Genomic DNA, 12,008 nt, shown 5'->3' with positions numbered 1-12,008 from the left:
GGGTTAGGGGCTCGCTCGCGACCCTAATAAGGATGAGCGGTACAGATAATGAGATGAGATGAGATTTTTTTTGTTTTTGTTTTTTTTTGAAGGGGCGTCGCTAGTTCGCAGATTTTCACTTTTTGCGGGTGGTTTTGCTCCCCATTAACTGGGTCTAAAAAATATCGCGCCCGAAAGTACCCGCGCCGCGGGTTAGGGGCTCGCTTGCGACCCTAATAAGGATAAGCGGTGCAGATAATGAGATGAGATGAGATTTTATTTTATTTATTTTTTTTTTTTTTTTTGAAGGTGCGCCGCTACTTCGCGGATTTTCACTTATTGCGGGTGGTTTTGGTCCCCATTAACCGCGATAACCGAGGTCTTACTGTATAGCAAGGATTACATATCAATCATGGACATTTATTTACGGGCCATGCAAAAATTAAGGTAGTCTCTCCCAGTGGTAAATTGTATCTCCTGCAACTGAAAATACAAGCTACATAGTATGGTCGTGCTTACCCAACACCTATATTGGGAGAAATTTGTTTAGAAAATATTAACTCGCTCAGTGTTCAGATCCACTATCATGTTCGCGAATGTTTTACTCAAGATCTAAAAGTCATATGTCTTGATAAATGAACACGCAAGATAAAAAAACGCACATGTAAATCAAACGCACATTTGTAGATCTACAAAATGCACTATTCATTTCCTCTTTTGACGGTACTGGAGAAAATGGAAAATTATCTTTGAAAGTCCTTCAATAGTGCTTGAATTTGGCCATGAAAATTAGTATGAGCTCTGCAATACGATTGAGATTGTACTTGAAAGATGTTATATAAACTAACCATTCAGTGTTAGCTCAAAACCATACTATTCATTGTGGTGCAAAATATGCATTAATTGCTGGTACCTATTTTACTCATCTATTTGAGCTCCGAACAGTATTCCTTTAATACAAATCCTGCAAAACAATTAAGCCATGGATTTGACAATTGGTGACAAGATACCGTACCTTGATTCGTACAAAGCATTTGTCCCCCTCTCTTTTTGACAAAGGATTTCAGGGAGAAGAACACTGACCATATGCGACCAGACATCGTGGCGCTGCTGAAGAGCAGCAAGAATGCCTTCATTTGCAGTCTGATCGGCATCGATCCATCAGCCACCTTCCGCTGGGCAGTATTGAGGGCTTATTTCAGGGCCTTGGTAGCTTTCAGGCAAGCTGGGGAGAGGCACACGCCCAGGAGGGCTGGTGAGTCAAACAGAATTCTTATCCCAGATGGATATTCAAAGACAAAATGAAGCAAATGTTTTGCATGAAAACAAACAGATAGCAAAAGTACCATCATTTTTAAATACAGGGAAAAATCTACTATTATACTATTTGGATGCCTCTAGAACTATGTTTCTAATTGGGTTTTTTTTGTCTGCAATTGATAGTATCTTTAGGAAGCAAACCACCACGCTTAATATACTTATTTAAAGCAACAAATGCTACTTATTGTTCATGTAATTACACTACCGTTCAAATGTTTGGGGTCAACCGGACAATTTTGTGCTTTCATTGAAAAATTCACACTTTCAATTATCAAGAGTTGTCCAATGGATGCGTTTCTTTTGCCCATATTACCGTAATTTCTTCCTTTGTTGGCCAGGCTCAGATATTGCTTTTTTTTTGCCACTCAGCTAATTGAAAAACTTCATGGCATATATTTCTAAAACTAAAGACTCTAATGTACTTGTTGTCTTGCTTAGTTGTGCCTTATACTTCTCTTTTTACTCTAGCTAGTCTGTTTATGCTGTTCTCAGATGGGAGTAGTACTCAGCGTTGTAGGAGATCTTCAGTTTATTGGCGATTTCTCGTATAGAACAGCCTTTATTTTTTAGAACTAGAATACTGTCAAGTTTCACACGAACATTTCTATTCTGGCCATTCTGAACATTTAATGACACCCACAAATGTGATGCTCGGGATACTGAACGAGCTTAAAGGAAACGTCAGTTTTATAGCTTCTCTAACCAGCTAAACTCTTTTCAGCTGTGCTTACATCTTTGCACATAGTGTTTCTAATCATCCATTAGCCTATTAACGCAATTATCAATACAATGTACTATTAGAACACTGGAGTACTTATTGCTTCGATACAGCTATGTAGATATTGCATTGAGAACCACACTTTTGCAGTTAAAATAGTCATTTACTATGTTAACGTATTAAGGGGTGTTTCGGATTAGTTTCATGTTATTTTTGTATTAGGCGGCAGTGGCTCAGGAGGTAGAGAGCTCGTCTTGGGATCAAGAGATCGCAGGTTCGATTCCCGGCTCCTCCGTGTTACATGTCGAAGTGTCTTTGAGAACCCCTAATACCCCCAATAAGCAGGTTAGCGCCTTACATGGCTGCACAGCCGCTATTGGGAAATGTGAAGCACACTGTAAAGCGCTTTGGGAAGTCTTGACTTGAAAAGCGCTATATAAATGCAGATAATTTCATTTCATATAAAAATTGGCGCTTTTCCTTAGAACACGAGGAAATGTCAAAGCAAGCCCAAACTTTTGAACGGAAGTGTATGTAATGTTTATTTCCAGTGACATGAGTCACATTATGACATGTATGAGGCTTTCCTAACTGCTGTTTCTTGGAGTTTGTGCACTTTTTTGTAGTCATATGGCTGCCATGTATTTACTCCAGCTGTTCTTTCTCAAAACTTCCTGTCAAAATGATTGCTGATTTTCTTCATCGAAACTTTGTTTGATATAAAATAGGAACATGTTGTTAATTGTAAAGTTGAAGGCAGATGTTTCCAGTGCTGTTGGACGAACATCTATTACCATTTGTGTTTGCTGCCAAATGCTTTCTGATCCTTGTAATTCCTTAAAGATCTGGTCAAGCAATCAAATATTGACATTTCTATTTGACTAAGTTTTTTCTTCCGATGAATACTTGTATTGGCATTCAAGCAGGGTTTAATGAGATGATACACTTCAGGGATGTCAAACATACGGCCCACCGACCAGATATGGCCTGTTTGGTCATTTAATTTAGCCCGCCTTACATTTTTGAGTAGGTCAAAAAAGGAGCGAGTCTCTAGGTCCTTTCTATCAAATGTTATGATTTTTTTTAAACAAATGCAAACCAAACGCTCTCTCTGGCATAGGACAGTGTTGGGTTAATATGGTGCGGTGAGTTTGGTTCAGGTGTAAAACTGCATTGAGTCCACTGTTAAAATAATAAATGTCAAGCGTAAAAGCCTTTTCCCCCCCATTGTTTTTTATTAACTGTGTTGTGTTTAGAAAATATCCGTTGTCATCCGTGATCATAACATGTGGAGTAGGTTACAAATGTAAGCTGGATGATAAAACATACTACTGAAAAAAGATGCTAAAGAATTTGAGTTTAAATTTTTTCTTAACTCATACGTCCCGCTTCAGAACAAAGTCTCAAAGACCCAAATTTAGTTTGACACCCCTGATATATTGTATATACAATGCGTTTGCAATCCAGCATGTGCGTACAAACATACTATATTTATGTGAAATTCAGTGATAACTTTAAAAAGGGGTACAGTTTTGTTGTATCCTTTTAAATTGTTGATACTAAAACTGAAAACGGCACGTTGTGGCTCTTTTTCTATAGAATGTCTTGTGGAATGGCAATTTAGCATTCAACTAAGATGCGATTTCCAATATTAAAACGTCCTCTTCCTGTAGACAACTGCATCTTTTTCTTGACCATCTAATCTTTCGTCTTTCCATCTTTTCTACGTGTTGTGCGTCCATGTGTTTGTCCATTTCCTTACTTCTCATCTTGTTTTGCTTCTCCAAGGGCATGATGACGCTGCTCCCTGTGCAGTTTTGAAAAGTGTGGATAGTTTTAGTTTTCTGCAGCACCCTGTGCATCAGAGAAGCTTAGAGATCCTGCAGAGATGCAAAGAGGAGAAGCACAGTAAGGCTGCCATATAAAAGAACCTCCTCCTACACTATCTGTCCACCCAAAGCCCACCAGGAAGGATAAGGGATGAGGCCAACCAACATCAACATAACTGCACTTGTACTGCAGCTTGAGAAAATCAGAACAACAAGACCCAAATTTTAAGACCACAATTTACAAACTTTGTGACTATTGTCTGCAACCATGGCTTTCTGTTGTTAGACGTATTAGACACTAATTCTGTTTACTAGATGCTTGTTGGTCTCCCGTTCCCCTCTCTCCCTGTATTTCCTCTTGCACTACGTACTGTAGCTGAATATTTATTTAGTCTGTTCTCATGTGAAACTTCCCTTTGCATGATGTTCACAGGCATGTCATTTTTCTCAAATGTGAGTCGCAGAGCAAAAAGATGCATGTTGCTTAGCTTTGTTAAAACACATGGACACAGTTGGGTAACTATAACTACCTCCGTGTCCACGTTTGACCTCATTTGTCCTCGTGGGCAAATTGCCTCCCCACCACGGCGCAAATAAATGCTCTCATGTTGCAGAATCACTCATGCTGGTGATGGTGGTTGAGGACTGGTGGGTTGCATCGCAGACATCATGACAACGTCCAGTACAAGAGCCGCATCAAATATTCTGTAGGAAATTTGTAGCTGCACAATGTCATACATCAGGGGTTGGGAACCTTTTTGACCCAAAGAGCCATAAAAGCAAAAATATGATTATAATTTTATTTTCCCTTTCTAATTTTTGAGAGAGCCACACCATATATTTTTAGACAAAATGGAAAAAACAACACCATACCAACTCTCCAGTCAAAAGCGAATTCTTTCATTGTGTAACATTTGATTATTTTATTACGTCTTTGAAATAATGATAATGCCAGAGCCTTTGACCCATATCAATATAAAGATACCACTTAAAATGTGTCTCCCTCCCACAGTTACTCAAGAGAGTTAAGGCTAATTTTGACGTTCGTTTTTTTTCCTAAATAATGGTTTCAAAACAAGGTCCAAGTTATTTTGTAAAAATGTATCAAAATACTGCAAACAAGGATACCAATGTATTTACATCCGCTGCAGGCTGCTCAGGGCGAGGGGAAGGAGCAGTTCAGGCACCATGTGTATAGCTTCGCCTATAGAGTGTTTGAGTGTTTACAGTTTGCTCTGTGGGTTTTCATCATAAAGTGTATCAACAGTGAACATACATTGTTTAATAAGCCTCCTTAGAAAGAAATCTTAAGCGATGTACAACCAAAATAGGGTCTGTTGGTGTGACACCTCGACAGTAAACCGAAGTAAAAACTGCAGTAAAAACCGTTTTGTTCTAAAAAATAAACATTTCATAGAATAATATGCTCTATAAAGATAAATAAAGTTTAACTTCCTTTTGGAAGATGCGCTTCAAGAGGTCCTATTCTGTGGATAAAGTGGCCGAAAAAAAGCGTTCCAGCTCAGTAGCCTAGATGGTAAGGCGCCCGCTTTGAGACTGGGAGGTCGGTGGTTCGCGCCCCGGCCGAGTCATTCCTAAGACTTAAAAAGTGGTCGGCGGCGCCCTCTGTTGGCTGCGGCTGCATCGGCTCGCTACAACGGGTCAGGTGCAATCGACATTTCGTTCTGTGTACATTGTTACACAGAATGACAATACAAGGAAATTATTATTATTATTATTATTATTATTATTATTTTGTCAACCGCATCAAGCTTTCTTATTCCACTTTCATTTCAAAAGAAACTGCTCGACTCTTCTTTACACTTAACACCAACCATATTGAATGGATGCACGAGATATTAATAAAAATGTCAACGTTCTTAGCCCGCTCAAGATACAGTACACGTAGTACTATATGTTTACACACAAACTAGGAAGTAGAAGCCAGATTTTTTTTCTTCGGGGTGGATGCTGGGTGATCTCTCACAGCGCCACCACACGTCGGTAGCAGTGGAAAAAAGCACTACAGTAATGTCCTGTACCTGGAAAAAGGTGCACACAATACAAAATCTAACTTACAGCAATGTCCGGATATTTTTCAACAGCCCGGAAAAAATGTTCGTATCTACCGTTTTACGTAAGTCGAATGGTCGGAAGTAGAGGGGGCGTCTGTACTTATGAAAAGAGTCATAAATGGCTCACGAGCCATAGGTTCCCAACCTCTGAAATACATTGTCATACAAAGGAAACTCTGTTTTTCAATTGGAATCATACTATTGTATATTTGGTGTAGTAGGACACAGAGCCTTAAGTAATTGGGGTTTGGTTCAGACTTTCTGCAAAATATTTAACAATTGTAATAGATGATAAAAGCTATATCCATTGTTTATCGTTTTTATTTTGTTATTTAAATACATCTTTTACTTGATTCATTGTGCAGTACACTGTTTTAGACACAACGGACAAAAGCATACATTTCTGACAATTTTTGTCGGACTGATCAGGGATATCTTCTTTTAAGTCATATTTGATACAGCTCTTGTAATACATTTCCCGTTATAACAGTTTATTTGGTAATTGTATGTGTGTATTATTCTTCTTTCTCATGTTTTTCTTACATTCAATGCTTTGCACCTCAACCTGTAAGGTTTCGATGACCACTTTCAAGGGTATTTTCTCATGATGCTCAAATGTATAATTGTCCTTTGTTTTGTGCTGTCCTGCAGCTCCCGATGAGAGTGAAACTTTACAAATCGATGAGACTGAAAACGGTATACAGTACTGTCATAAGACATTTATTAAAACAATCTCTTAGCTAGCTCCTGATATTCCCATCATTTCTATTGCCATATAAAATGCATAACTTCCTTTAGATATGACAAGTTAATTATTGCTTTACGCTAACAAAGGAATCAATATTACCACACGAAAGCACAATGTTGTACGAGGAAGAACGTGAAACAGAAAATCCAAAGCATTGTGACTAAATGCCCTCCTTCTAATTTGACACTAACAAAAGTAACACATTTTAACCTTCACAAACCTTTATTTTTATCTATAATGACCTCACACTAAAGAGGCCTATAACACACTGCAATAACACTGGAGTACTGTTATTTTGACGAATGATTTTGAGTTTAGATTTCGAATGGAAGCCACGTGCCTCTTACACACTGATCTCTGTTGATATACAGGTGTGAGCAGGAAAAATCCTCGTTTACCTCTGTCTGATCATCAAGGGAGCAACACCATCAATGAACGATGTCCACGGTAAGAGGCTGAAGATGACTCAGACTGAGACCAGTGTCTGAAATAACGTCTGCCCGGATGCCTGGGGCGTGCATCTTTTACGTCGGGCGTACAACTTACAAAACATCTCCGCCCGGGTGGCCGACAACATTTTCAAGAAAATAAAAAACAAGATTTTTTTTTAAAAATCAAACGTTTGCTTTATCCTGATTTTGAAATCTTCTTTCGTTTTGGAAATTTCAGAATTTCGGTTTGCTTGGCAATTTGCATACTCGGCAGCCAATCAGAAGCCTGCACCAAATAACTTCGTGCTTCTGGGCTTTCCCGAGCCTTATAAGGTCGTGCATTTGCTTATCATTTTCCAAAGTAGACGCACAGAGAACACAAGAAAAAATGGATAAGTGGTTAGGAATCAAGCCAAAACCTCAGCCCCAGAAGAAATATTCAAAAGAAGCTAACAAAATGTATGACGCTCCAAAACGTAAACGTACAGTAAAAGCATCGCGGAAAGAGGAGTTCACGTGGCTTGTAGCAGACGACGCAACGCAAACATTGCATGAATGAAGATGAGTAAATACAGGTACATACGGATGGCAGATGGAAAACAGTGATGTCATATACATGCAATGAATTTTATAAGTAGATTTATCCATCCATCCATTATCTGCACCGCTTATCCGCAGTAGGGTCACGGGGGTGCTGGAGCCCATCCCGTCTATCTTCGGGGAGTGGGCAGGGGACACCCTGAGCTGGTTACCAGCCAGTCGCAGGGCACAAGTAGATTAATAATAAACATAATTTTAAAATGTTCTGTTATATATTTTGATTATCAATCCTTAATACTTTGCAACAACGGGTTTCCTTGCGATTAGTCGTCTTGTGTTTCAAGTTGTGAAAAATGGGGCAGGCAACTTTATGGCTGGGGCAGACAACTCTGAAAAGTTGCCTACCCTGGTGCACGGTAACTTTTTGTCATGAGTTTCAGACACTGACTGAGACCCTGCATCACCATGATAACTTTGTTTCCGAAGTTAAATCACAAAAGTACCTGAAAAATACACCAAGGCACTGATCAAATGAGGAACGAATATGTTAGTTATTCTGATTCTGTCATGTGTGATTTACCAAAGCAGTTCCCCAAGCCTCGGTTGGAACAGGCGTGTGGGTCGACAACGCCGCTCATCATCCAACAGCTCCACTACAGAAGACGATGGTATCTTTGTCAACCCTGCCAGCAGTAAACTTTTGGAGCGAGCCCATGACATTCTCATGTGAGAGCACCCTATTTTTTGGAGAATTTATTTTCAATCATTTTATTTTATGACTGCTTTTGCCTTATCGTCCAGGATTGTAGACTAGAACTCGCCTCACAAGTTTTGAGGTTCAGGGCTCTCAATCCTAAACCGTCTGTGTCAATGTATTCATTTTGTTTAAGCATTGTAGCTATATTGAGGAGAGAAGTGTAATAAGGAGTGAATATTGAATGGGGCTGTAACAATGAACCGATAAAATTAATTACGATAGCTTTTTAAAAGTGTTGCCAACAAATCATATCGATTGGGGCGGCATTAGGTCAGGAGGTAGAATAGAATTGAATTGAATAGAATATACCTTTATTATCATTGTTACTAAAAGGGTTGAACATATTGTGACAGGAAGAGCGCTCGTTTGGGATCAAGAGGTCGCAGGTTCGATTCCCGGCTCCTCCGTGTTATATGTCGAAGTGTCCTTGGGCAAGACACTGAATCCCTAATGCCCCCGATAGCAGGTAGTTGCCTTGCATGGCTGTTGCTGCTATCGGTTAGTTAGTGTGTAAAAGGGAAAAGTGTGAAGCACATTGTAAAGCGCTTTGGGAGGTCTTCATTGACTGGAAAAGCGCTATATAAATGCAGACCATTTTTATTTCCATTTATTGGGTCACACAATTTATGCGTCACTCAGGACGTTAAATCAATGCATATATGAGTGCATTTAATTTCGTTGTGATATTAAGTGGATGCTTGTAGTAGCACTTTGATTTTGTAGAGGGCGACTCGAGACCACATTTTGTTGTGTGACCTACTTTGGGTCGGGCGAAGAACTTATTTGATGTATACATGAATGGATGGCCTTTATGGTGTTTATATAAGTGTGAAGAAATTGGAGGGCTTCTTCTGTCAGTGCAAGGAAAACAAATTTAAAAGATAAACATTTGAAAAGGATAAAAAAATGCATGAGGCCCTCTGGATCTGACAAAGCGCTTGCTGTCTCCTTTGATGATACCCCTTTTTTGGCACTTTATAAACAAAAGTATCTTCCATTTTAGCTGGCGTGTAGCATAAATTTCTATGTATTTTTGTTTATTGTTACGCTATTTGACAAATACTTCTTGTTTTTTTATGTTATAAAATGAGGGCCTCCAACGTGGTACTTGTGAGAACGTGGGTGCCCCTTAAGGACAGCTGAAGTGCTCGCTCACCCAATCTGGAAATAGCTTACCAGTGCTGGGTCATTGTGATTTTATATGCCTTTTTCTTTTTTTTTTTTGCTTTTGACTGAGACTATTTAACCTTACTTTGAATACTTAACCTGGTAATAACAGAGTAACAAAATGATAGAGATAGATAGATTGATATATACTTTATAATTTACACTTCCAGCAGTATCCTTGTGTTGAAAAATTAAATAATAAAATAAAGATATAGAATACAAAAATATCCAATATAACGTTTTTCTATAGAGTATTTAGATATACACACTGTAATAAAAATAGGGTAATATGCAAATATGGGGGTGGGGTTTAATGTGGGCTTTTACTCCCCCGGGCGGAGTTAAAGAGCCTCATGGAATGAGGAAGAAATGATCTCCTCAGTCTGTCCGTGGAACAAGACTAAGTTGTTATTTTAGAAATGCATATCAAACTTTGTGTCCTTTGCCTTAAATGGTAACAAAAAGCAGCTCTTAGCTATTGTTTTCAGCACTTTTTTTCTGTGCAAAACTGCAATTTTTGAATAAAGTGAGGGAAATTCAAAAGATTCATTGATTAATCGGAAAAAATAATTGAATTATTCATTGATTATTGAAATAATCGTTAGTTGCAGCCCTGATTTTGAAGTCAGAAGTTGTTCATCTATGCGTGCTTTGCAGTTGGTCAATGATAAATCCATGATGCCCATTCTCCTCCAAATTAACAGGATGGAGCTCACTTGCTTCCCCAATAATCAAAGTAGTGTATGAAGTGGATTTAATTTGCATGAAAAGGGAATTAATATAAATACATCTCCCTTTTTATCCTTTATCTTACAAACAGGAGGAACAAAAACTACAAAGAAAAGCCAGTTCTTCCAAAGGTAACCAAAATAAACTCTTTTTTAAAATGCTAAATGAATGATCATGAGTTTTCCATTGATTTCCACTCTTTACCCTTTAGCACTTATTGAATGTCAAGTCTCTGAAGTACCTCAGCAACCTGACGCTTCATGACCGCATTACAAAGTCACTGCTTCACCTCCACAAGAAGAAGAAACCACCCAGTATCAGTGCACAATTCCAGGTCAGACACATGCACAAACACCTTCACACAGCAGCATTTAAGTGCAGTTTTACGACACTGCCCTGTCTCATTCCGCTCACAATGAATATGAAAACTCCAGAGATGCATGTTAAAAAAAAGAGTGTGACTGTCTGCTATGCCTTTGACACATGCTTACATGAAAGGGTCAGTGTGTATTATTTAGCACCTCATAGAGGTAAATAAAACAACTTAATTTATTTTTAAAAAAATGATTTGAATAATAAATAAAAATGAATAAACTATCATGGAAATGTGTATTTTTTTGTAGGTCTAAAAATGTGCATTCATTTCACATAAATTTCACATAGAGTGAATTTCCCTACGGGGATGAATAAAGTATCTATCTATCTAGACATCTATCTGTCTATCACTCACTCTCTCTCTCTCTCTGTCTCTCTGTCTCTCTCTCTCTCTCTCTCTCTGTTTCTATCTCTATCTGCCTTGGTCATATCCCTCAAGATGGGGTGACTGACAGCAAGACAAACACATACAATAACAAAGAAAATAAAAAGGGAAAAAAATAGTAAAAAAAAAAACACACACAAAAAATTTTGGACCATGGCCAACCCAAATGCCAAATGCATTTCGGCACCCAAGTTGGTCATTCTTTCGTCCCTCCGGATGAAACGGGACACAAGAAAGCGGCCATGTCACTCGGGTCAGGGTGACGCAACACACTCTTCTGTTCAACAGCAGGGCCCGACAGCTTTCACTGGTTTACCCCTGCCGCATCATACGGGTGCCCTGCCCATCCCTTGGAATGTGTCCAAACATCCCACTATCCTTTTACGACATTTCTCCACTCATTCCTATCACCAACAACAGCTCTAGCTTCCACTAGATTTAGACCTCTTTCCTGCAGTGCGCTCATCCATCCACGTCAACCGCGACCTTCCTCGTGGTCTCCTTCCATTTACTTCTTGAATTCGCCCGTGAAAAAGGTGTACAAACACTGTTCTCAGCAATCGTTTTTATTTGCACTACGAAATACAGCAGACTCTAGTGGTCAAATAACACACACTGTCCCTCTAAAGACTCAGATGAATCACATCAACTTTGTGGCTTTACTACATCTTGACAGAAATCACTTGACCTTACCACAAAGGAGCAGTGGAATTGGATATTAGTGTCACTAAGTGCCCACGACCGCATTGCAGCATAAAATATAACAAATCCCTCACCCGTGTTTTGACGTTTTACTGCATGGCAGATTCATTTCTCAATGACCGTTCCGGGCTTTTAAGCCTGACGTTCACCTTACTGGAATTGTTTTGTCAAAAGCGCATTCGTAAAACCTCAGGGGATCCCGACTTAATAGTTTTCATTGGACAGTGCAGGAAAGCAAGCACTAACATTTGCA

The 12,008-nt window shown here is 39.0% G+C and overlaps 1 protein-coding gene across 1 annotated transcript in view; it reads left to right on the top strand.

Annotated features, from left to right (window-relative positions):
* myo9aa (myosin IXAa) overlaps positions 1–12,008 on the top strand; it is a 123,487-nt gene that overhangs the window by 70,332 nt on the left and 41,147 nt on the right. Inside the window, exons 14-20 of the mRNA XM_088333611.1 lie at positions 1,039–1,234; positions 3,806–3,925; positions 6,573–6,617; positions 7,041–7,116; positions 8,226–8,366; positions 10,385–10,424; positions 10,505–10,627. Coding sequence (XP_088189737.1) covers positions 1,039–1,234; positions 3,806–3,925; positions 6,573–6,617; positions 7,041–7,116; positions 8,226–8,366; positions 10,385–10,424; positions 10,505–10,627 — 741 coding nt within the window. The remainder of the gene's footprint in view (positions 1–1,038; positions 1,235–3,805; positions 3,926–6,572; positions 6,618–7,040; positions 7,117–8,225; positions 8,367–10,384; positions 10,425–10,504; positions 10,628–12,008) is intronic.

This window comes from Urocampus carinirostris, chromosome 4, assembly GCF_059441175.1.
Source record: "Urocampus carinirostris isolate Australia breed hairy pipefish chromosome 4, RoL_Ucar_1.0, whole genome shotgun sequence".
Taxonomy (NCBI): domain Eukaryota; kingdom Metazoa; phylum Chordata; class Actinopteri; order Syngnathiformes; family Syngnathidae; genus Urocampus; species Urocampus carinirostris.
This window is presented reverse-complemented; position numbering and strand designations above follow the sequence as displayed.